This window comes from Gobio gobio (genome assembly GCF_949357685.1).
Source record: "Gobio gobio genome assembly, chromosome: 11".
Taxonomy (NCBI): domain Eukaryota; kingdom Metazoa; phylum Chordata; class Actinopteri; order Cypriniformes; family Gobionidae; genus Gobio; species Gobio gobio.
This window is the reverse complement of record NC_137104.1, coordinates 8,336,366-8,364,363: the sequence shown is the minus strand read 5'-3', so window position 1 is coordinate 8,364,363 and position 27,998 is coordinate 8,336,366. Positions and strand designations below refer to the sequence as shown.

The 27,998-nt window shown below is 36.0% G+C and overlaps 1 protein-coding gene across 1 annotated transcript; it reads left to right on the top strand.

Annotated features, from left to right (window-relative positions):
- Nucleotides 1–205: 205 nt before the first annotated feature.
- LOC307133828 (immunoglobulin superfamily DCC subclass member 3) lies at nucleotides 206–27,998 on the top strand (the record flags this gene model as incomplete). Its single annotated transcript, XM_079829127.1, has 14 exons — nucleotides 206–251; nucleotides 7,831–8,142; nucleotides 10,009–10,153; nucleotides 10,231–10,361; nucleotides 10,604–10,741; nucleotides 11,435–11,593; nucleotides 20,693–20,861; nucleotides 21,923–22,173; nucleotides 24,310–24,474; nucleotides 24,737–24,925; nucleotides 25,849–25,965; nucleotides 26,047–26,173; nucleotides 26,869–27,004; nucleotides 27,909–27,998. The coding sequence occupies 14 exons, from the start codon at nucleotides 206–208 to the stop codon at nucleotides 27,996–27,998; spliced, it is 2,175 nt and encodes a 724-aa protein (XP_079685253.1).

The window sequence follows — 27,998 nt, the reverse complement described above, 5'->3', positions numbered from 1 at the left end:
ACGTGACCAGCAGCGCCCAGCTGGAGCGCCGTTAATGTGTTAAAGTAACGATGTTATTTTTGGTTGGCTCCGTTTAAGATTTGTTTTCGGACACAAAGACATTTAGCAAATATATATATTTTCTGGTTCACTTTTTAAACTCTTTTTAACCCCAAAGAAGTCGCCTACCTGTTCCCGTTGTTTTTGAAAGGATTTACACAGGAAAATGAAGCCACGGATTTTACTGACCTTCCTGACGTTTGTTGGTTCTTGTGAGTATAAACTTGTTTATTTTTACATTGTAAAGATATTATAGCTATACTTTTGAGTCATTTTGTTTAGTATATTTACCAATTTGTGTGCACTTTGGGGCTTCTTACAAAAAAATACGTTGGAAGCATACTTTGACCAGAAGGATTTAAAGATCAAATTTGGAGTTATGTATCAAAAGAATAGCATTTTTTTTATTAGACTTCGACTAGCCTACAAACTGCAAACTGTCTGGATGCTCTTATTCGGATATATGTCCTCAGTAGTTCGTTACATTAATAAATTATAATTCAAATATTACAATATTAATATGTAGCCTATTAATATTTTACTTGCTTAGTCTTGCCTTTAGCTTCTCCAAATACATTTGTCTCAGAGTTTATTTATCCTGATGCAGGGCAATATTGTTGCACAAAGATATTGCATCTCTTTAGACTTTAAAAGTTCATAAAAGTAATTTCAGCTGTTACTATTCATCTTCTTCCTACTCTATGCTGTTTTTTGTTTTCTTGGTTAAATTAGTATCCACAGGGTGTTTCTCACCTAATAGAGAACTTATGACTAATATCAGTGTGTTTGAACACATTAAAATTTGAATATTGTAATTGTAATATCTAGACTAAACATAATAGCTCAACTAAGAGTTCATTTTGTTACAGTCACTGTAACAAATTTCATCCTAGTAAAATTGTAAACTAAAGTTTAATTGCTGATTAAAATCAAACGCCTAAAATAGTAGAAATGACAAGTTAAATGGATGGTGACGAAGATTTTGATGAAGAATGTTTTCATAAGTGTTGAAAGAATACACAGAAAACTAGAATCGATAAAAAAAAGAGCACAATGCAAAAAAAGTTAATTTGTCTGATCTGATAATCTTATTAATGTATTCTTTACGTGAATCTTTCTTAAGTTAAGAAAAAAAAAACCAAGTTATCAGGGTAGAGCAATCATATCAAATCATGCATCAATACTGAAATAATGCATTCTTCTCGATATTTAAGATTTTTATGAGAAACCAAAATTTGTTCTGGTTGAATATTAAAATAGAGAGAGTGAGAGATTAGATGACTCAGGATCAAAACAGTTTATTTTCAAACCAGATGTTATTACCATGAGGTCAGATCAGAATAAATCTCCTGTGGAATAATAAATAAACATAGTGTGAAAGTTGAACAGAAGGAGATAGGGAGTCTCAGGGAGGCGGGGGGGGAGAAACAGATGACCTTACAAACAGAGGGGCTGCGGTGACCTTGGGCGGTATTAACCTTTGGGGTCCCCCTCCTGGACAGCGGAGCGGTCCAAAGCGGGTGGAGCGAAAAGAGAGCCAAGGAGACAAAAGTGGCCACCTCTCCCCACCCCCTTTGACCCCAACACCCTGATCTCCATAACACTGCTCCAGCCGTACTGGGAAGCAGGGGTACATTTAAAATCGTCTTAAAGCTGTTGGAGGTTTATGTTTGCATGCCTGAATAATCCTGCCACAGACTCCTCATCACTCCGGAAAGCATAGGATACAACTAATTCGGACAAGACACCCATCCAGTAATCCACACACAGGGCACAGGCTGCAGTGGGTGGCCGATGTCTCTATCACCGCAGGAGTAAGAGTTGTACACCTTACTAAAGGGACCATTTCCAAACAGCAACATGGTGTGCTTCTCCAACTAATATGAGTTTCAATTGCATACTGGAAATAACTTCCATCTCTAGTGGATCACCACAGAAGCTGTGAGTGTTCATGTTTACTTAGAGCAGTCTGTACATTCATTGCTCTAATGGATGCAATGCCCATTTTCCTCACGGTAATGAAGCTGCCGTAATAACCTATAATACAATGTGCTGGCTAATCGGCCACACAATTAGCTCGTTTATAGAGGCCTTAAAACTGGTTTTGGTGGTTCGGTGGGAAATCATCAGGGTCCATCAAGCCAAAGAGGAACTAAGGGTGGCATTAAAACTCACATGTTGCAGCAGAGGGACATTTTAACCCTTGGTTGCTCCATTAATGAGATTGGCTTAATGGAAGCCCTGGACCCCCTTCTGGTCCTTATCCCAATAATTAAAGACCTGAGGCCATGGTGATGGGGTGTCCTCCCCCTGCAATTGGAGCATATTGCTTATTGATTTTACCCAAAGGTTTAATGTCAGAGAAAGACTTTTTCATAAAAAGCTGTTGACCTACAGACATTATCTAATTAATAGAAAGACATACTGTATATTTGGCTGAGTACCATTATATGTCTGAGAAATAGCATCTTAAAACACGAGAGTCGGATAATTGGGCCCAGTTTCACAGACAGGGCTTAGATTGGGCCTTAGTTCAATTAGGGCATTTATGAAAAAACATTCCTGGTGTGCCTCTTGACAAAACAATGGCACTGACATATTTTAAAAACAGCATTTTAGTCTAGGACTAGCTTAAGCCTCGCCTGTGAAACCAGGGGTTGAGGTTTTCAGAAAAGTAAAGGATATCAAATTAGAGCACAAAAGAGCTAATTGGCGAGTGGTAATTGGTTAATAAGGAGGGCGGGGTTAAACTGCAGGGGATTGTTTCCTCTTAAGTGTGACTTTGAACTTGGCATGTGCCACCTAATGGCAATCAGTGTTTAAACAAAAGACAACTTTGCCTCAAATGACCAACACAAAGGAGTGTTTGTGTAGACAGCTTGTGGCTGTTGTAGTCAGGAAGAATTTAACTCCTATTATGGAGTCAAAAGAAGCCCACCCGGAGCAGCGCGATCCCCCCCCCTTTCCACCCAGCTTCTTTACAATTCCTCCCCCAAGTTATTCAGCTATTGTTTACGTTAGATCTCCTGCTGCTGCCATGGATATAATGGGAGAAAAAGAGAGCGAGAGGAATTTGTGAATGTTCATATGCATTTAGAATTTCTTTCAAAGGCATATATCACTTTTTCCAAAGTGGCAGGCCAGTTTCAGTAATGCTAAAATCTTCTCTGGACAAAGCAGAGACCCATATAGAAATTATAATGAGCATTAAAATTTGAATATTTGGCCTGAGACTTATAGCTCTGGAGTTTTCAGTTCTAAATCCCCCTCAAATCTCTTTTTTTCTCTCTTCAGATTAGCCCAAACAGACCTGTGCATATTTATATATGTACACTATTATTCAAAAGTTTGGGTTCAGTATGACGTAATTAATTAAAGAAAAAGAAAAAAAGTAATACTTAATTGCATTAAATGTATCAAAAGTGATAATAAAGACCTTTGCAGTGTTACAAAAAAAGTTTTACTTCAAATATATGTTGTTCTGTTGATCATAGAATCGTGAAAAAAGTACTACAGTTTGGCTGCTGCTGAATCCCAGAAATAAATCATATATTATATTAATTATATTATATTAAATTATATTATATTATATTATATTATATTATATTATTATATTATATTATATTATATTATATTATATTATATTATATTATATTATATTATATTATATTATATTATATTATATTATATTATATTATATTATATTATATTATATTAATTATATTATATTATATTATATTATATTATATTATATTATATTAATTACATTATATTAATTACATTATATTAATTACATTATATTATTAATTATATTATATTATTATATTATATTATATTATATTATATTATATTATATTATATTATATTATATTATATTATATTATATTATATTAATTATATTATATTATATTATATTATATTATATTAATTATATTATATTATATTATATTATATTATATTATATTATATTATATTATATTATATTATATTATATTATATTATATTATATTATATTATATTATATCTATTATATTATATTATATTATATTATATTATATTATATTAAAGTAACACTTTATTTAACAGTGTCATTGTTACATGTTACATGTAGTTACTATAGTAATAACTAATTTATGCATAATTACACTCAACTAACCCTAAAACAAACCAAACCCTAATCCTAACCCTATGGTAAGTACATGTAGTTATTATTACTCAGTACTACTATTATTCAGTAAATGTATAATTATAGTAACAAATACACTTTAAAATAAAGTATAATCCATATAATATAATAATATAATATAATATAATAATATAATATAATAATATAATATAATATAATATAATATAATATAATATAATATAATATAATATAATATAATATAATATAATATAATATAATATAATATAATATAATATAATATAATATAATATGGTATATTATGGTAAAGTGATGGAGAGAGTGTTACAGATCTTTGCCTCATTGACCCTTCAGAGACTCTGATGAGAGACGAAGGACATTAGAATAATGTCTGGTCTCCAACAATAGTTTGTCAAGTTCAGGTCCAACCTTAGTCTGGGGACAATGGCCTGAATTGGGGGCTGGGACTGTGTGTGTGACTGGACACAGGCTGTGTGCCTTAAGCCCCACGTTGTTCATCCACCCTTCACCAACTCTCTCATGACCCTTTAGGGACCGAGGTCACAGCCCAAGGGGTGGGGATGGGTGGGGATCTCCTGCTGCTCAGAACACCATCTACAATCCCCCCAAAACCCCGTTTCTATCCACCTCTCATCTGAATGATCAGAATTATCCCCAGACTTGAGCTCTTAATCACACTTCTGCCCGGGTCTCATGCAGGTTGCAGAGGGTTATTAGACTTTATAATCAACCCTATGCACCATCATCACCATTGTGGAAACCATGGAGATCTTAGTGTTTGAGGTATAATGACAAACTTCTCTAATGGAGTTCTCTAAACAAACTTCTCTAAACTTCTCTAATTTTCCTCTAATGGAAAGATTGTGGATTCCATTATGAGGTGGGCAGAAACAAAACCTCTTTCTTACAAAACAGTATATTAATAAATTGTATTGTTCTCTAAGATCCAGTCCATCTATATCCGTGCTATCACATTTCCTTATTTAACTGGAAATATCAAGTGGAAATGTATATTATATTTGTACACCCATACCTTTATTGCCTAGGCCCATGTGTTATACTCTATATCTGTGAATCCAGCTTGTGTGACATAACCCCCCCTTTCCCCTGGGACCTCTGAATTTCATTAACACTTCGGGTGCAGTAAGCCAGGGAAGGGTCAGATGTAAGCCAGCCCTCATAAAAAGGAAAAAGGAAGAGACAGACTTGTACCATCTACATCTGCTCAGTGCGTGAGCAAACAGGGAGCAAAAGGAGCATCCCAGATATTCCCTTCAGTGGAAAACTAGTTTATAGACTCAAGTACTGATATTGTCCAAGAGAAGATGGAGGTTATATGATCATGTTGTCATGGTTAATGTCAGTTTTTGCAGCAGAGGTTTCCTAAAGTTTGCACTCAAAATAGGCAGCCTTATTAGAGTAAAACAACACTCTTATAGTTCTGGATCAAACTGATAATAAAGTCAAAATAAAACATAAATCAAGTAGTCATTTTAGTCATCAAAACATTATAATGCACAGTATGAAATAATGATTTGCTTATTAGTGTTTTTAAACATTCATTTTAAGTTAGAATTTGGTGATGGTAAAGGTAATCTATCCCTATATACAAGCCTAACACATCATATTTTGTTACAGCTCTAAATTGTCAAATAATACACAGCTAGATGAATTTAAAAGGGATAGTTCACCCAAAAACGATAATTCTGTCATAATTCATGATATTTCAAACCTCTATGGCTTTATTTCTTCTGCACACACATTTTAAAGAACTGTTTTTGTCATACAATGGAAGCAAATGGGGTCCAAAAACACACTGAGACTTTTTTGGGGGGGCTGATCAATCCCTATAACTAAGACTCTATCGGTTGACATTCATGGTATGGCTGTCATGATCAAGTGCAGGTGGCGTTCGAGGACCCCAGTGGTCAGAAATGAGTTTATTTTTGTGCATATTGAATGGGGGGTGGGTTGTATCCACCTAACAGATGCTGAAGGAAGGTAGCCTACTTCACATCTCATCTAATGCAAGTTCAAGAGCAGACTTTGACATAACAGCTGCCGAGACACCGGCCATCTCCAGAGGTCACATTAAAGGTTGCTTTAGGTCTGGAGTTCTCCATATGAAAAGCACAGAAGATGTGTGGAATGGCCATGTAGTGAGTTGACAATGAGAGAGGACTGGGGTGAGCCAGTGGCATGGGAAAGTCACCCTGGAATCAGACTGAATGGAAAATGTGACCGCTGGGGGGTTTGCAATGGTGGGGGTTTGTATAAGTGGGGGGCAGATGGTCCAGACTGAGAGAGGTGCAGAAGGCTCCTGGTGGTTACCGAGAGTTGTTTTTTAGGGTGTCGTCACAGGCCTATTGTCATCAGGGTGGGTTTACTCAAAAGAGATTCCTCTAACTTGACCCCATAACTCACCCTAATTCTCCATCCCTGTCGCAGCCCTCTATGCTTCACTGGCTGCATTGCGCTTGTCTCTATTGTGATGATCAGGTTTGTTTTGATGATACTGAGTAAATATGCTTAGATGGTAAAGCTCACAATGACGTCAGTCCTTTTTTTGGATATGGAAAGAGCTTTCACTTTGGCATTTTCCTTGTAGTTTGAGTCTTGAAGTGACAAAGAACACCGACCTATGCAACAAACACAAAAACACATGGATACCATAAACTCAAAATCTCTGAAAGTTGCAGATTTTTAAGGACATTTTAGCTTTTGTAAAACATATTTCACTAGCTAAAAATCATGCTAAATTTGTCTGTAGAAGTTGTCACATTTATGTCTATATTGCTTTATGCAATATACAGCTTCACAGTAATAAACAAGAAACGAATGTTGCAAAATTACGAATACAATTTAAGCCCTGAAGCAGCACTAAAAAACAGTAGTGGCTTTATTCAGTTCAGTGTTATTAAGTATAGTTCAATAACAGTGTGAATGTCACAATGTTCATTAGTTATGAAGCAAATAGTGTCAATATTCAGCTCAAATCAGTTTAGTTCATATTGCAATGCGAGTTCATGCGAGTCGATTAAACTATAAAGCAGCTTCACAGGAAACAAGTTGTCATTATACAGCTCAGTTTTCTTCTTCTTATTCATTTGTCGAGGAGTCAGATTTATGATCCTGCTGAATAATAAATGCCTTTTAAACCTGATAGTCACCATTCATGTTTATTACACATAACCATTTCGGTAACACTTTACAATAAGGTTTGTTAGTTAACATTAGTTAACTACATTAGTTAACATGAACTAATAATGAACTGCACTTATAAAGCATTTATTTATCTTTGTTAATGTTAATTTCAACATTTACTAATGCATTTTTAAAATCTTGCTAACATTAGTTAATGCACTGTGAACTAACATGAACAAACCATGAACAGCTGGATTTTTATTAACTAATGTTAACAAAGATTAACTAATGCTGAACAGAGGTGTTGTTCATGGTTAGTTCATGTTAGCTAATGCATTAACTAATGTTAACTAATACAACCTTATTGTTAAGTGTTACCACTATATCTCATTTCTGCATTGTTGACCATTTATTTTACATACAATCTTTACTTTTTAGGATTTCGGGTGTGTTCTGACCTTCTATCCCTCTCTCACTTTCAGGTTTGTGTGACGGATCTGAGCTGGCTTTCCTTACGGAGCCCAGTGATGTGATCGCGGTACGGGACAGGCCGTTGATGCTGGACTGCAGGGTGGAAGGCGAGGGTCCCATCACGGTGACGTGGCATAAGAACGGAGCGCCGCTGCTTATGGGAGTTGGCAGTCGGGCGAAGATCCTATCCAACGGCACGCTCCTGATCCGCAGCTTCCAGAAGAGACGGGATGGAGATGCTACCGATGCTGGAGAGTATTACTGCGCCGCACAGAACCACTACGGCATGCTGGTCAGCCGCAAGGCCCGTGTGCAGCTTGCCTGTGAGTAACTGAGGAGGGCAGATCTCAAACATGGGCAGATCATTCAGGGGATAGTTATCAACTGCTTTGCCTATACTTTTAATTGTTTATGTGAGAAATACAGTGATATAGTGGCAGCACCAATGTCCAATGTCTCTGCTTTTACTCTGTCCTTTCCCATCTTCCTCTGGCTCTCCCTTTGGTCCTATAAAAGCAGTAGGGTGGGTGATAATCCTGTAGAATTATAGTTGTCACTACATGCTTGCCCAGAAGGTACTACGTTACCATGGCAATGAACTCTCATTGGGAGGCCCTTCTTCCAACACCCCTACCTATTGATTATATGAATGACCAGGCTATTTAGACCACAATGCTCTTGGCACCTCGTCTTACATCCCCAATGAAAATCAACATTTTAGATGCCAATATCAAGTTATCATGGTAACACACCACGTGTGAAAGTAGAATAATTGTTATACCACGTGGAATTCTTACAGCAAAGCATCTTTTAATAAATACATACACTCTAAAAAAATGGTGCTATATGGCACTAAAAGTGGTTCTTGGCTCGTAATCATAGGGGAACCTCTTTAAGTGCTGTATAGCACCAATTTTGGTGCTTCAGTGGTTCTTCAGTGGTTCTTTGGCTGAGGTGCTATATAGCACCGCTATAATATACAGAACCTTTTAAGATATGGTGCTATATAGCACCAAAAGTGGTTCTCCTATTATTACGAGCCAAGAACCACTTTTAGTGTCATATAGCACCATTTTTTTGGAGTGTATGTTTATCTTGGGTTTTTTTTTCAGTGTCTAGGAAATATATAGAAAACAATAAAATGTTCTATGGAAATATCCTCAAAACAGGAAAAAAATTACTTGACATGAAAAGAATATATAATTGAAACCTCACAGTTTTGTTACATTTATACTTCAGTGGAAGATGTATATATAAAAAAGTAATATAAAGTGTATATATATATATATTTCTGTGAAATGTTATGTTTTTCAAGTCTCTTATGCTTGCCCAGGCTGCATCTATTTGAATAAAAAAAATAGTAAAAACAGTAATATTGTGAAGCAATGCTACAATTTAAAGTAACTGTTTTTATATTTGAATATATTTAAAAAAAAACAAAAAATGATTTCTGTGATGCAAAACTGTATTTTCAGCATTATTACTCCAGTCTTCAGTGTCACAATCCTTCAGAAATCATTCTAATATGATGATTTTCTGATTATTATCAAACAGTTGTGCTGCTTTATATGTTTGTGTAAATTGTGAAACATTTCTGCATTTTTCGATTAATAGAAAGTTTAAAATAATATTTGTAACACTTTTTTATAGGGTTCAATTCTCACTATTAACTAGTAGCTTATTAGCATGCATATTACTAGGATATAATTATAAAGCACATATTAATGCCTTATTCTGCATGATCATATTCTACATCCCTTAATCCTACCAATACCTAAATTTAAACGCTACACTGTAAAAAAAATTCAACCTATTTCAACTTAAAAACTTAAGTTCAGTTGCTGCCTTAAATTTTTAAGTTAAAGCAACTTAAAAGTACAAGTCATTTCAATTTAGATTACATTAAACTGACTTATAATTTTGAGTTGAATCTTGTATAACTTAAATTAAAAAGTCATAACTTATTGATCCTATCATTTTTTACAGTGTATCTTACTAACTATTAATAAGCAGTAATACAGGGGTTTATTGAGGCAAAAGTCGTAGTTAGTGAATATGTGTTCCCCATACTAATGTGTTACCAGAATATACAATAGAACATACCTCACTCAACTAATATTAACCTTTTTTTTATATTTATTATATGGAATCATTATTATATATCTCACTCAATTCTCTTTGTCCCACAGCTCTCCCTAAATTCCACACTCACCCAGAGTCCATGTCAGTGGATGAGGGAGGTGTTGCACGCTTCCAGTGTCAGGTCAGTGGCATTCCTGAGGCCAACATCACTTGGGAGAAGGGCCGTGTTGTGCTTGGAACCTCGGATGACAGGTAACATGGTCCTAGCAAACAGTCTCTCATTATATTCTTCCTCACAATCGCTCATTCGCGTTACTCTTTCTCCACAGGTACACACTTCTCCCAATGGGTATTCTGCAGATTACAGGAGTTAAGAAATCAGACGCTGGCATCTACCGCTGTGTCGCCACCAATATCGCCAACATCCGCAACAGCCATGAGGCCTATCTGAACGTAACCGGTCAGTAGTCAACCTTGATCTGACAAACACCTCAGATTGCATGTACCTTAACCTTAAACTCGGTTCATCCAGTAAATAAGGCCTGCATTGTGCTATATTATGTTTGTATTGAACATGAGATTTGACGAAGGACACAACCATTGATTACCTCAAATGTCATGATGTCAAATGTCATCCTTGTATGAGTGATCTGTAATTTAGCTCCAGTCTTATCATCTCTTTATTTGTTCTGCTACTCTCAGGAGGTGTCCCTCGCACCTATATGGAACCAGTCATCCTGTCCGGCCCACAGAACCTCACCATTACCGTCCATCAGACCGCCATCCTGGAGTGCATTGCCACCGGAAACCCTCGCCCCATTGTGTCCTGGAGTAGACTAGGTAGGAATCCTCATACTTAAACTTTCGAAGGATAACTTAGGGTGTTCAAACTTGCAGTGCGGTTCATTTTAATAAGTGTGAACGCTGTCTTCCGAACCCTGGTGCGCACCTGAAAAGATGGGTCTCTGTCCTCTTCCAAACCAACTTTGGTGCGATTCGACTGAAATATGAACGCAATATGAACCAAAGACATCTAATGAACCAAAAACAGGACATGGTGTCACAAGATGCAACCCGGAAAAGGACAGAATGCTCAAAAATACTTGTTTTTTTCTCATCACATGAGCTACGTTTTCCCATTACAGTTCAGTACAGGCGACAGAACCGCATTTCCTCGCAGCAGATCTTTGTTTGTGTGCAACGGAGGACTTCCTGCTGCAGTTTTGAATCTTTCACACATCTTATAAGCTCTTCATGAGTTCTCAGCTGTTAAAATGGCATCAATTGTAGCTACGCACATACAACGAGCACATTAAGTCCAACTCACAAGTCCTTTTTGGTTTGGATCTTTAGGTTTGGTGTTAAAAATGACAGTGTGAACGCTAAGTGAACCAGGGCTAAATGTATAATTTTCTTTTTTGGTCCAGACCAAAACACCAAGAGAACCGAACTACAAGTGTGACACACCCTTAGTTGTTCTATAGTTCTGGACTTCTCGTAATTCATTCCCTTCTCATAATGAATTTCCATCAGATGGCAGATCCATTGGCGTGGAGGGCATTCAGGTGCTGGGCACGGGGAACCTGATGATCTCAGATGTCTCCCTTCAGCACTCAGGAGTGTATGTGTGTGCTGCCAACCGGCCGGGCACCAGGATGAGGCGTACCGCACTGGGCAGACTGGTAGTGCAAGGTAAACTTTAAAGATATTATAATGTGACAAATATTACTTAATGTCCACTCAGGTTTAACAACTTTTTTTTCTGATTTCTTCTCATTTTGGCACTACTGTTCAAAAGTTTAGGCTTGGTCAATTTTTTTGAAGTCTATTATGCTCACCAAGGCTGCATTTAAATGATCAAAAACAAAAAAGTACACTTAGAACTGTAATATTGTGAAATATTATTCCAATTGGTTACACTTTATTTCAATGGTCCACTTTAGATATTCTACTAACTATAAGTAACTTTGCACTACATGTCAACTAACTCTCATTAGAAATTGATTACATGAAAAATTGCAAATATTTTTTGTATTACAATGTTATGTTTAAATATGCAAATGTGTCATTATTGAATTAAATATGCACTAACTTGCATACATTTCTAGAACACAAATCTGATTAGATAAAGGTTCAAAATTCTTTTTTCATTATTTTTTTCAAGTCAAATTTAAATCACCCCTGATAGGTGGGATTTTGGATATATCTTTTAATCACTTTAATCAACTGCCAGAAATATTTTTTTTAGGAATAAAATGTATAAAATCAGGAAAATTATACATGGACAGACCCCTCTGTAAAAACCTCAAGAATATAGATAAATGAGAATATAAAACGGTGTATGTAAAGTGATACTAAAGTGGAGATTTCTGAGCTGGAGAAAAAAACTCATTTTGAGAAAACGTCCTTCAAAGATATGTACTTGAAATCTACAGACGCAAATAGATAAAGTGCTATAAAAGATACAGTATATCTTGGATGTTTTCTTTGCACTAGTCTGACAAAAACACTTTATGAAAAGCCAAAAAGCCCTGAATTTTAAAATTGACAGATGCAAAACAGTGTTTTTGCTTGTAGTGTCTCGCTTAAGCAGACAGTCTACAAACTCTTATGAATCTAATAACTTACTTATAGTTAGTAGAATGTCTAAAGTGGACCATCGAAATAAAGACTTAAAATACTTAAAACTTTAAATAACTGTTTGAACATATTTTTAAATGTAATTTATTGACATGATTGCAAAGTCATCAGTGTCACATGATCCTTTAGAAATCATTCTGATATGCTGATTTGGTAAACATTTCCTTGTTCAATGTTGAAAACAGTTGTGCTGCTTCATATTTATGTGAAAAATACATTTTTCTTTTCGAGATTCTTTGATGAATAGGAAGTTCAAAAGAACAGGGTTGATTTGAAGTCTTTTGTAACATTATAAATGACTTTAATATCATGTTTGATCAATTTAATGCGTCCTTGATATTCATTTCTTTCAAAAAAAATGTGAATGTTAGAGTATTGAATCACATAAGTATATGTTTTAGCTTCAGTGTTTCGTGAATGGTCCAAACCCATGTGGGAAGTAATAGCTGACCCCACACTGCTCAATCCGGATTTGTTGTGACACAAGTTCACAAAGCACCACTATTACAGTAATTTTATTATTTGCACACTTCACTGAGCACAACATAACCAGCCTATTATCTTTAGTGTGTGTATATATATGAAAGTATGAAGTGTTTGTCAAGTGCTATAATGGCTAGGCGTCAAGCAGAATTGGTTTTGAACATGACCCTTGAAAGCTGACTGGTCAGCACAGCAGGAGAAGTCAATATTAAGGCCCTCCCTTCTCTCTGCCCTTTTTTTTCTCACTCACTCTGTTTTGGGTCTGATGGTGTGAGACTCTGACTACCATTATGGTAATTAGGGCCTGCTGGTGCTGTCCAGCTGGGCTTGAGAGGAATAGCTTGGGTAATGAAGTCAGCTGTTAGGAGATATCCCCCCTTCAACACCACAATGACAAAGCTCATCCATCACCCTGATACTGTCCTTACATTCAACCTGATCATATATCCCTGAGGTATATATATGCTCCTCTCATTGGCTATCTTCAAAGTAGCTGCACACTGGGGGTCTTTAGGAAAAAACAACATGAGAACAAATGGTAGATCATCCTTGAGAGGGTGAAGTACAAAAGTCATATTTAATATCACACACACACAGTCAGTAGCTGGGAAGATCTATGCTTCTTATTCATGTTAACATAAGCATAATCATGTCTTTTAACATCTTACGCAGTAAAGGTGATGTCCAGGAGACACTGAATATCTGCTCCTGGGATAATGTAGATTATCCTCTTGTCCTTAAGCTTTATGCATCTGTTCATTTGTTAAATTGTTGTTGGAATTGCACCCAGGTGTGCTTTATCTATCCGTGTCCCAAATGTCCAGCTTAAGCCTGATCAATCAATAGTCACCCCTATCAGTCTTTTACAACAGGATTGGCAGTGAAGCCATTTGGGGGAGGTAATCTTGAATGTATTGATTCATTTATTGATCCTCTTTTTGTGTAAGATGGGAACAAAGAGATTAGGTTAGGTTATTTCTCCAAAATGGAAACCAAAAACCTTCCCAACAAACCCAGAGGAAAGCCTCATGAAGTAAGTCAGTTTTAGAGTAACGAGAAAGAGAAATGAAATTGCATACTAAGGAATTGCTCAAGAATACTTTATTAACAACACTTTACAATAAGGTTCAGTTTGTTAACATCAACGCAACTGACAATGAGCAACTCATTTTAAAATGTACTATGATATTGTTAATTATTATGAATAAACAGGAACTTATGCAACTTGAAATGATCAAATCTACTAGTATACACTACTGTTCTAAAGCTTGGGGTCATTAAGATTTTATTGTTTTTGTTTTAAAGATATTAATACTTTTATTCTGCTAATATGCATTAAATAGACAGCCAAGAAATGTACATTTTTACAAAAGATTTCTATTTCAAATAAATGCTTTCTATTCATCAAAGAATTCTGAAAAACATTTCCACAACTGTTTTCAACACTGATTATAAGATGAAATGTTTCTTTATATAAGCGAATCAGCATATTAGAGGGATTTCTGAAGGATCGTGTGACACTGAAGACTGGAGTAATGATGCTGAAAATTCATTTTAAAATATATTCAAATTGAAAACATTTTAAATGGTAATAATATTTCACCATATTGTTGCTTTACTCATTTTGCAGCCTTGGTGAGCAGAAGAGACTTCTTTAAAAAACATTAAAAAAATATCTCACTGACCCCAAACTTTTGAACGGTAGTATATGTAGAAATTAACATTAATTCTAATGAATAAATGCTCCTACAGTGTTGTTAAATGCTAGTTTATGCTACCTAATGCATATACCCATGTTAATGAATTGAACCTTATTTTAAACCGCTACAATTTCACTGTTGTTTTTTATTTTAAAACGATTTAAACAGCTGTTTTAAATGATTTTAACTTGATGGACAAGTATAGAAATTCAAAAGAAGAAGCATAAAGGGGAATATGGATATTTCAGCAAACACATTTGATAACTTCTGTCAGTCCGTCTGCCAGTCACAAAGGTAAAATCAGCACATCCTGGTCAAGTTCGAAGTCTGTTCATGAAAGGTTATTGTCCTCCAGACTCTCAGCTCATTGTGGAAGTGAGGTCTGCACTTTCACACAGCCATGCAGGTTGAAGGACAGATGCTGAGCCAGGATGTGGACAATAGAGAACAAAAGGGTAGACAGGCAAAGAGCAGTTTTCCTAGTGTGCTTGTGTATGTTTTGGGAGGGGCGAGGTATCCCCTCTCACCTCTGCCCTCTCATTTCTCACCTTTGACATTGGCCTAGGAAGCTCTTTTAGTAGAGAGGGGGTCTCCTCTGACGGACAGGTGATGAAGCAGAGTGGGAGGAGCAAGCAAAATGGATGGTCCTCAAATGAGGAAGGGTGGTGGTCCTTCTTGACCCTCCCCCACAGTTTCCATAGCATTATGAGGGCAGTTGTTCCCATCCCAGCTGGTGGTCAGGCAGCGGGCGACGAAGTTCAAGAGAGGGACTATGACAGTATAACATCTTTGTGACGAGGGAATCCCTTCCATTATCGGCACCCTGGGTTGTTTTTGATATGACAAAATGAAAGGGCATTGACTTGTTAAAGTTAAATTTCTGATACAATTCATATTGAACATGGAGCTCATTGATTTAAGTCAATACATTTGGCTTGAAATCCAGCGATTGCTTTCAAGAACCAGTTCAGTCAAGTCTTATTTTGTTTTTTTGTATGAAAGTATTACACATCAAGAGGCAGCCATGTTTTTCAGCAATATTAATTGATTGCAGAAGTCACACAATAGAATGAAATGAATGAGGAATCTGATCAGATTCAAGGTCAGGATCTGTGATCCTGCTAAAGGAATAACTGATCAATACATGAGATGGATTGGGCACTGATGCTGTCAGTTGACCCTGGTTGTAAAGACACAGCTGGTTAGTTGTTGGAGTGGAAAACAGACCCCCAAAAGCTGACGCTGTTATTTCATTGTACTCTGATTGCTTCCTCTTTGCAGGCAAGGGAAATTGCATGTCATGAAATTATAAATCCATCTGAATCAGTCACAGATCGACATGTGCATGTGTTTCATATGTGTGTGTGTGTGTGAGCTCTGTTTATAGCTGACTTTCACTGTGCGTTCACATGTTTAATTTCAGTCAGACTAAAACACTAAAAGTCTTTTTAAGATGCCATATAAATGCTTTAGTCCGACGGAAATAGAACCATAGCGGTTTTGATTATTCCTTTTGACTACGCGTGTTATAACGTGAAAACCTTTCACTAAAGTTTCATACTTATACCACAGTTATCCATGTTAATGTTATATTAACATAGTGTAAAGTACCTCTGATTCCCATACTTTTTAATGTATTTTCTGATATTAAATAATCTCAATTACTTTGTGAAAGAAGTCTCTTATGCTTATCAAGGCTGCATATGCAGTGCATATGGTAAACAAAGCGGTAAAAACAGTAATATTTCAAAATATTATTACAATTTAAAGTAACTGTTTTCCTCAGAAATCATTTTAATGTGCTGATTCGGAGCTTAAGAAGCATTTATTGTTATGAAAACTGCACTCTAAAAAATGCTGGGTTAAAAACAACCCAAGTTGGGTTGAAAATGGACAAACCCAGCGGTTGGGTTAATTGTTTGCCCATCCTGCTGGGTAGTTTTATTTAATTCAACTATTGTTTAAAAGTTACTGTATTGCTGGCTTAAAATGAACCCAAAGTATGTTGGAAATGAACATTTATAAATAGGTTTAATAAATTAACATTATTAAAAAGTTGAATGAATAATAATTAAACAAATATTTATTTGATAAATGTTCGCCTTTTGATTATTATTGTTGCCTCTGGTAATTGTGTCTGATTTTTAATATCCAACCTACTTTGGGTTAATTTTAAGACAGCCATACAGTCATTTTTAAACAATAGTTGGGTTAAATAAAACTGGCCAGCACGTTGGGCAAACATTTAACCCAACTGCCGGGTAACAACAACCCATTCGCCGGCTTGGTCCATTTTCAACCCAACTTGGTTGTTTTTAACCCAGCATTTTTTAAAGTGTGCTTAATATTTTTTTGGAAACTGATATAATACAATTCAAAAGTTTAGGTTAAGTATAAGATTAAGAAAAAAATACATACTTTTATTCATCAAGGATGCAATAAATTGATCAAAAGTAAAAGGGGGAAGATATGGATACTCCTAGTGCATTTGCATATTTTCACATTTAAGGCTGGGTTAAAAATAACCCAAGTTGGGTTGAAAATAGACTAACCCAGCAATTGGGTTGTTTTAACCCAGCGGTTGGGTTAAATGTTTGCTTAAAACAACCCAATTGCTGGGTTAGTCCATTTTCAACCCAACTTGGGTTATTTTTAAGCCAGCATTTTTTAGAGTGATATTCCTAATTAATACATCTTTACAAAAAGAAAAAGATCAAAAGTATCACAGTTTCCACAAAAATATTAAGCAGTAAAAACTGTTTTCAACACTGATAATAAGAACTATTTTAATATTTGAACACAATTTTTTGATAATAATAATAAAGAGCAGCAAATCAAAGTATCATGTGACACTGAAGACTGGAGTAATGATGCTGAAAATTCAGCTTTGATCACAGGAATAAATTACATTTTACAATATATTCAAATAGAAAACAGTCATTTTAAATTGGTATGTATTACTGTTTTTGCTTGGTGAAATACATACAGCCTTTCAAAAACATATTTATTCCAAACATTGGGCCAGTTGTGTATATCAGCAGGACAGATGCGGCATGTATCAGCTCCCTCTCCAGGCCTTTATTTAGTCTGTCCTCAGTTTCAAACATTTCTATTCAAGGATGTCTATTCATCAACAGTTCTACTCAGGTTCAAGTGTGAAGTGCTTCTTGGGAGAGAGGAGAACCACAATGACGTGGCTGATGAATGACACCCCCTCCTCATACACACACGCACACACACATTCAGATTGTGTCTGGAGGTCTGAAGTGACCTCTGTCCTATTGTGTCCTGCTATAGTTTCATTATACACACACCCCTCCAGCCCCTCCCACTTTTCACTTTGACCCTAATGTCTAAGCAGAACCCAGTGAAGTGTTTTTAAAGGCTGCATTTTTCATCTCAGGCCTACGAGGACCCATATGATGAATTTTGTGTTTTTATAGCAGTACTTGATGTCTTGTCATGCTATTCTAACCTCAGGTTATTGGCGTTTTAAGCCTTTTTTGTGCCTGTTTTAAAAACTCAAAAATATTTTGATATCTATTTTTATGTATTTATTAATTTATTAGTATTATGTTTTTTTTTAAATAATTTATGTTTTTAATACTTTATGTATGTCCATTCAAGTCATTTACATTATACAAATAGACATTTCTTTTATAAAGAAATTTTATTTCCTGAGTAATTTTTTTTCCTTTTTTCTTCTACTTTATTTTTTATAATTTATTTTTCTCCTCTTGTGATAAAAATACAGATCACCAATACATAAAAAGCACTTAAATAGAAACAATAACCAACAAGTACATAATTAGGTAGTTTTACATTTCAAAATGTTTTTTTTTTACTTATATACTTATATATTCATATACATATCTCAGACTCTTATAACCACACATAATACCTAAACAAAGTATTTAAATATTATAATTTAAACATCAAATAAAAAAATACTACTACTACTACTAATGATGGATGGATGGATGGATGGATGGATGGATGGATGGATGGATGGATGGATGGATGGATGGATAGATAGATAGATAGATAGATAGATAGATAGATAGATAGATAGATAGATAGATAGATAGATAGATAGATAGATAGATAGATAGATAGATGATAAATAATTAAAATAAATAAAAGGAGGATAAATAATAATTTAATGTATATTTCTTTTTTTATATTATATTCTTTTTTAGAGGTGGCCATATCTTTTAAAAAGTATACTTTTGCTCTTAATTTTTTTTTTTTTTTTTTTTTTTTTACCGTTTAAGTGAACTTTCTTTCATTATAAATGGATTCTGAAAATAAATCTTTTCATGTTTAATTCTCTTTAGAGATAGTATTCAGGACACAATGATGAAAAACAACAATCAGCTGTGAAACCCAATTAAACATCTTCTCTGCGGCTCATATTGATCTGCCAAATCTATATTTTTGTCCAACGGTTTTAAAATTTTTGACCTCATTTGAAGGGGGAGCTGCGCTGTTTTAAAGATCGGTGCCTGATTAATAGCTCTCTATTGAAATAGGGCTCCCCCTGACCTACGACCTTCCACACCTCCACAGACTACTTCGGACCCTCTTCCCAGGGAGAAGGGGCTCGTCTGGGGGTGTTTGGTTGTGGTGGGTGTCAGTAGATCAATGAGATGCATAGTCCCGGGGTCTGGAGAGCTCTACATATATGCATGGCCATTGTGCGGACACTGAAGGGGTGTCAAGCGGAACGATGAACCTGCATCTGCATCTGCTGAGCCAGACGAGGGAAGATGGAGGGCAGTTATGAAAACTAGAGTTTAAGTTCAAGATCTGATTTTTGAATTTAGTGCATTTTATAAGGGCCATATACTGCCCAAATAGCAATGTCTCAGTGTTAGACAGAAACATTAGCTTTGTCTCTGTGCCTGTGCTGAACAATATTTTCACACTCATAACTGAAAACAAATTCAAAACAGACATATTTTAAACTTTATTTTATAGTATACATACCTAAGACAATACTGGGAAATATAAGGTAAATACAAGGGGTTAGGGTTAGGTTTGTGGGTAGGTTTAGGATTAGTTATTGCAGTTATTGTAATTACTGTAATAAGTGCATCGCATTCATGGGGAACAGGACTGTAAAATAAAGTGCTACCATTCATTTTATACAATTGGTTTTGATATATTTACATGGTAACACTTTACAATAAAGTTCTTTTGTTAACATTAGGCAATTATATTAGTTACAATGAACTAGCAGTGTACAACATTTGTGCGTTAATTTTATTCAATGGACCTGAACTAACAATGGACAGTTTTATTTTTATTAACTAACATGATCAAATATGAATAATTGCTGAATTATAATACATTTATAATAATTTATACAAATTATGGGAGCACTTTATAATAAGGTTCCATTAGTTAACATTAGTTAATGTATTAACTAACACAAACTAACAATGAGCAAGACTTTTATTTACAGTATTTATTCATCTTTGTTAATGTCAACAAATACCACTTGATTTTAATAATGGACCTTTAAAATGATTGGACCTTATTGTAAAGTGTTACCAATTACATTATCAAATTGGCTAAATAAATAAATGTGGGTTGTTTTTTGTAGTTTATTTTACCATTGCGATACTATTATAATTGAACATTTTATATTTTACTTTTCATTAAAATGTTTGTTAATGTTTTAGCAATTTTTTAACATTTTTATTAGGTTTCTTTTTTTTTATTTTTATTTTTTTTTAAATATGTCTATTTTCTTATTAATTCAATAATAATAATAATAATAATATGTTTTATTATTTCAGTTTGTTTTACTTGTTTTGGTATATCGAGTTAAATTAAGTAAAAGTGAGAAATGTTTCCTTGGCAGCTAGCTGACGTAAAATAAGTTTTTAATATTTTATTTCAGGTAACACGTATTTTATATCAAGTTGAGTTAACTAACCCTGTTCCTGGTCTCCCCATGCAGCTCCTCCAGAGTTCATTCAGTGGCCGCAGTCTGTGTCCAAGCCAGCAGGGGGCAGTGCTGTGTTCACGTGTGTGGCTCAGGGTGTTCCTGAACCTCATATCATATGGCTGAAGAATGGGAAGATACTCATGCCTGGTGGTGACAATGTCAAACTCACTAACAATAACAGGTAGGAGACTCACACACATCAACAGTAACACACAATTACTGCTGAAATACACAAGCCATAAATTAACACACACACACACACACACACACACACACACACACACACACACACACACACACACACACACACACACACACACACACACACACACACACACACACACACACACAAAACAATCTTCAAATACAAAAATGTAGGCTATAGATTTTGAAAATGTTTTCTGTTTATATGTTTAAATACCTATTTATATTTTTGTATTTTTAATTTATTATTATTGTATATATTATTTTCTCTTTTACTGTATTCTTTTTTTGTTGTTGTAAAAAAACATTATAAAAACAATATAAACATAATATTTCAGCCGCTTTATGGACCCTTTTTCACAGTAATCAACATTGCAAATCGAGTAGAGATTTCTTAGATTTTCATGTTTAAAAAATGTAATACACATTTACAATGCTATACTTTGCCTTATATTACTTTGGCATTAAATGACAAAACAATTATTAAGCTTTCTCATACAAACGGCTGAGGGAGTTACACAAAATATTACATCTTTCTCTCTTCTGACCAACATAATCAATCGCTCGATATTTTTTCTCTCTTTTGAAAAGTCGTGGAAACACTATCTTGCGCTTTTTCTTTTGCTTTTGGAGCGAATGGGAATACAACAATTCTTCTGCTTCTGAGAACCCCGAAATGTGAAAAGGGTCCATTTAGTATCTGGATGCATTACTTACTTCTGTCCACTAGATGTCAGTGTTCACCTGTTTTATATTCTTTCATCCAAATTGAATGTTCACACTACAGATTTTTTTGGAAACACTTTATTTTACAGTGTCCTTGTTACACATGTTACATGTAGTTACTGTAGTAATAACTATAAATTATGCATAATTACATGCAACTAACCCTAAAACAAACCCAAACCCTAGCCCTATAGTAAGTACATGTAGTTAATTATTATTACACAGTACTTAAAATGCATAATTCTACTGTAACATGGACACCTTAAAACACAGTGTAACCGATTTGTTCAAATGTAATGTTTAATGTTTTAGCACCCTGGCCGTGACTCGTATCACATCAGAGGATGAGGCCATATACCAGTGCATCGCTGAAAACTCTGCGGGCACAAACCAGGCCAGTGCCCGTCTGGCTGTATCCCTGGCCAAAGAGCTGCCCGATTCCCCTCAGGGCCTGAAAGCCACAGCTCTGTCTAAAACCACCCTGCAGCTCTCCTGGACACAGCCGCCGGCTGAAATCACCGACGGGATCATCGGATATGTGCTGCACATCCGCAAATATGGCGGTAAGTGCCTCGGGAGTTCTGGGCTGCTTTCAACTCCACTTTTAGACATACACTCGCAAACTTCCCCAGGCACTTCCACTCGGGGCCATTTTGAAGTGCGTACAACATATGGGGATTTCGCACCTTTTCATAGTTCCTACTATTGTTGGAAGTACCCGGATTTAGGCGTGTTCACAATGCAGGAACTAGGACAATTTTAGTCGTAGAAACTCCTTTTGGGGGAACTAATTTAGCTCCTACTTCAGAGTAGGATCTAACCCAGCACAAAAGGAACTACCAGTGATGTAAGTGTACGCTGATTGGCCAATCGCATGTGAAACACGAGCACCCGCCATTTTTTTTAAAATCCATCTACACACATAGTCTATATATTTACTCCAGAAACTAACAGTGTTAGATGGACCTCTCAAACTTTACACTAAAGAGAAAATCCAAAGCAACTTTGAGGGGACCAAGGTAAACATGATTATGTATTTCTGCCCAGCTTGCGACATTGGCTATCAACCACACGGCAGACGCTAATACTTTTTCATATTGTCTACTTTCTTTGTATAACAGTTCTATCTAATAACGTATTAGACAGGACTGCTAAACAGATCGTAAACTAATGAAGCAGGAAAACAACCCATGGGGAACCGCCCTGGTGGTTATTTCCGATAACTAAGTTCCTAGAACTACCTGTTGAGAAAGCCCCTTTTATCAAGTGGGCAGTGGAAGTTTATTTGGAAAAACCCTCGACCCCTCGATTGTGACAGAGGGAGCGAGTCTACTCAATATGAACACTTCAGGCAGATGCAAAGACCACAATGCAACACGATTGTGACGTCATAGCACATCAAGCTCAATTTACCCCCACCCCACACAACTCTAGTGTACAATACGATGGAGTTATTTTGATATTTAACCACATAATACTTGTAGCTGCCTTTAGCTGACTGTTTTTAACACAGCTACAGTTTATTGTATTGTTATCATTTCCGTTTGTGTAATTTTTTATATTTTCTCTAACAGCCCAAGCATACATAGGTCTAAAGGATATACTGTGTAAAACTAATTTATAAGAAAAAAAAAAACTATAAATAATAAATTAGCTCTATATCGGATTCCAAGTGATCAAGGGGATTACATTTTACATTTCTACAAAAGATAAAACTGTGCTCGAGTTTTGTGAGGGAGGGGATTTGAGCTCATTTATGAAAACAGACTGTTTATGATTACTAGTGATTTTCAAGTCGAAATTGTGTATAAAACATATTTTACAGTGACTGTAAAATATGTATTTTAGGTATGGAAGTGGCATATGTTGAGTTTTGATATTTGGATAAGGTCATTGGGCTAGTTTTGGGCTATTTCTGATTGGCGTTTGGGCTGGTTTTATTACACAGACCTGGCAACCCTGTCCAGTAGTGTGTTTTGGGCCATACATTTCCATTAGGATTTAGTGGTTTTAACATGCAACTTATTACCAGTAGAGACCCACAGGGACCATTACAGTTTCCATTAAAACCAATACTATTCCCTTTGTAACCATTAAAACCATTACAAATTCTATGTGGGTTTCTAGTTTTTCTTCAGCTGGGATGGTAGCAACATTTTAGGTTTTACAGAACTTTAATTTACAGTAAAAAACATATTTCGTTACCGGATAATTTTAATATACAATCCTACTGAAGTACTAAAACCTTTAATAATACACTGAAAACCACCAAAAAACAGCTGGTAATGAAAAGACACGTGATGAATCTAAGTTCATCACAACACAAGTAGCTTTTGCTCACGCTGAGGTAAATATTACTATATAAAATGAGCACAAATCAACACAAAACACAATCATGGTAATTTATGACACGGAAATATTGCAATAAACATTAATTTAACAACATAAGTTGTAATATAAGATCCAAATATACACGACTAATAACAAAAAGAAACATCATAACTTACACTTGCAAAAACTGTAAAATTAACAGTATTTTACTGTAAACTTACATGAAATGTCCTGTTAGATTTATTACACTTGTTTACCTGTGAACCAATTAACAGGTTTTTACAGTCTTTTACAGTTAAAACAATGATAATGTTTTACAGTGTACCAATGGCTAATGCGCTACATAATCTGTGCACTTTTGTTTCCAGAGCCTGAGAGTAAAGAACTACAGGAGGCTGTGAGTAAGACAACATTTCAGCATGACCTCACAAACCTCGAACCTGCGACCACCTACTCCATCTACCTGAAGGCCTACTCTCCACTGGGTGCCAGTGAACGCTCCAGTACTGTTGTTTCCACAACACTAGGGGGCGGTATGTAGCCACATACAGATTGCACACTGTATGCCGTTCGGTTCATGTTTTGCTTAGGTCACTACAATTTCAAACTATCCCCCTCTCTCCGCCGCTGTCTCTTCTCTGAGCCACGTCAGCAGTTTCTGTCCACACACATGTCCTTTCCCTCTGATTTGTCACAGATGTTTGAGAACGGCTTCCTTTTTGCCCACCCGCCTGAATGACTGATTGTTCCTCTGAGCTCATTATAATGGTGTTTCTCTCTCTCTGTCCCATCTAGTGCCCAGTCCACCTACATTTTTCACCAAAGCAATAAACACCACAGCAGTCCAGGTCCTATGGGAGCTGCCCAGTAAACCTGGGAAAACGGAGGGTTTTCGACTGTCCTACCGCAGGGTCCCCCACGGAGAGATCCAGGGGCCGGTTCAGTTGCCATGCCATGTTAACGCTCACACCTTCTCTCGTCTCGGTGAGGGAAAATGGGTTTCTGTTTGTGAAACTACTGATGCAGCAATAGATTCAATATATATTCTATATGTTTTGCTGTTTTTTTTTCAAATGCAATTAAATTCATGCATTTTAAATATATATTAAGTCATAGGTTTTCAAATAGGGAGAATTTTATATATTACAAAATTTGTTTTAAGGTTGTCAAAGTAAACCGTAAAAATGTTTTGCACTTATATTCAAATATAATATTGAATCTGAAGGTTTTCCTCACACCGTGTGCATTTTTTAAATAGATATATAACTGAAAATGTATACCAGTATATTTTTTCACAAATGTGGATCTACCTATTTGGGGTTATTTGGCATCAAAAATCCATATTTTAAGTGTATAAATACTTTCAGAGGTACAAGTCATTCAATAGCTTTATTGTCATCTGTACTTTATATAATGCAATTCTTACTTTGTTTCTCCTTCCTATAGAATTTTCCCGCATAATAAGCACAACAATCCATCAGATTCCCCTGCTTTTTAAAAATGTTTTATACTGAAAGCTCTCTCGCTTCACTAAGCCATTATGTTTGTACAGTGGCAGCAGAAATGTTCCCTTGTTCGGCCCAGCTGAAGAGCAAACACTCCTCTAAGAATATTTCCTAGTATTATTACGTGACAAGTGTGTGAATTTCCTAGAACTCAGGAGTGAAAATTGAGATATGAAAGCAGATCTTATAACACATACAAAGAAAAGTGCCAAAGTAGGAGCATAATAGCCAGCAGGTTTTACACCAGACTTCAATCCTTATGACTCAGCTGATCAATAGTTCCACCGTGTCTGCTAAGTCAACAAAACCAGCTCAACGTATACATGCTGGAGGCGAATGCACGAGTATCTGTGATTGATTTACAGTGCGATGCTGACCATTTCCGTTTTTTTTCCCCCATAGACCCCGGTGCTGTGTACGAAGTCAAACTGGTGGCCTACAATGGCAATGGAGAGAGTGACTGTTCAAAGAAACTCGTGTCACTGGCTGAGGACGGAACTAGTGCTAAAACCAGAGCAGGTAAATCAGCATTTGCTTTGGCGCACTTAAGCGTTAATTATTTTTAAGTGCACTGTGTAATGATCGTGTTCTTTGGTTCAGGAGAGGAAACTCACTGTAACTGCAGGGGTGTAGAGAGCTCGGTCAGCAGTATTGTGGTTGGCATCCACATTGGGATGGCCTGCATCATTTTCTGCGTGCTCTTCCTCATGTTCGGATATCGGCGCAGGTAATGGAGCTTTTGGTTAGATGCTGTCATGGAACTACATGCACACATTTTGCACTTCACATATATACAGTATATATAAGCATAATAAATACATACTACTTCAATGCAAATAGATAAATATATATGAATATAGAGTAGTGGCCAAAAGTGATGTCCAGAGGGATATCATGTTTTTAATGACCCTACAAGTTTGATCAAACCATCAAATTATGAGGAACATATTGTATAATGTTTTAATGTATTAAATATGAGGGAAGAGCTAAACACTAAGCTTGGTTAAGGTATTTATCTGACAAAATTATTTGGCAAAGAAAAAAAGGCTACAGGTTTTATTTTACTATGCAAAAAAAATGCATAAAAAACACAGGAAAAGGCATGCATTGACCACAGCATAATCGGTTATTAATATTTAATTGGTTCTCTCTTGTTTTTGCATGTTTTTTAAATTTCTTTGTATGACAGCCTGGACAAAAATGACACAATTTGGCATGTTTCATTGCTTTATCACAAATAAAACGATACAAACGACTCCAACACAACTAGCAATAAGCTTACAAAATATATTTTTTTATAATATGTGAATAAAAGGAGAATATGCACATTTTTCTTGGCTGGAGATCCCTTTTGCCCACTACCGTAGGTTAATAAATACATTATATAAATACATTAATAAATGCATTTGAATTTTGTCTCAGTTTCCTCTGTAGGAAAGGGACTCAGGACAGCTGGTCTGTGCCACAGGGCGAAGATGGAGGACACCATTCTCAGAACAATGGCATACCAAAAGAGGGAGTAACACGGCCTGCCCAAGGCATTGAATTAGTTCCTCAGGTAAGACTATCATCTTTGGTCTAGCTTCTCAGTGCAGTATAACTGAGAATAAGCCGTCTTTAGCAGATTGTCTGTTTTCACAGCTTGTCTATTTTTTACAGCTTGTGACTCAGTTTCCTCAGCAGGAATGTTGTTTTACTGACAAAATACTTTTTCACCTTTTCTTGTCTAACAGTTTATATCATCACTAACAATATTTTAGCATTTCAGCATTTCCCTGTTTACACCTGGTATTAAGATGCGTTTTGATCGGTCGGATCACAAGCGGGCGACGCTAAACACAGGTGTAAACAGAAACGTTTTGAGCTTGTCCACTTTCAACCACTAACGCATTCGACCAGATTGCTTTCGTAGTGTAAACGCTCATGTGGTCGAACAGCCACAAAAGACGCCTCCTCTCCGTCTACTGACCTAATGTGTGAACATTATGGGAAGCGCTCTAGCCAGACGGGGTTGAAGACCCAAGTTTGGTTTGAAAACGAAAATCGTACCAAGCACAATGTTCTCTCACCATTCCTGATTTCTAACACACACTCACAGCGTTCGGCTGGTCAGAGAAGAAACTAAAGCTGATGCTCTCCGTGTGTTTTTCCCTTGTCTCTGGGGTGCGTTCATATGTAAATTGTGCAAGCTTATTTCGTCCATTAGAAAAAACCTTAGGTTTACCCGCCTATAGACCCTCCTCTCAAAGAAATCAGGACAGTAGTGGTTGAAAGTGGACAAAAGAGACTTCTTTGAAAACACCAGGTGTAAACGGTAATGCGTCTCCCTCGTCTACTTGTGATCCGATTGATCAAAACGCATCTTAATACCAGCTGTAAACAGGGTCTCAGTGAGTGCACTGCAACTCCCAGTGAAACTTATGCTATGATTGTCATACTAATGGCTGTTTTCTCTTTTTCAGGTTCCTAATATAGAGCGCCAGACCCAATGCCAGGTTCTTATCGAGCAGCACTCGTCCAGTCTGCCAGGCACAGGCACAGGCACTGGCTAG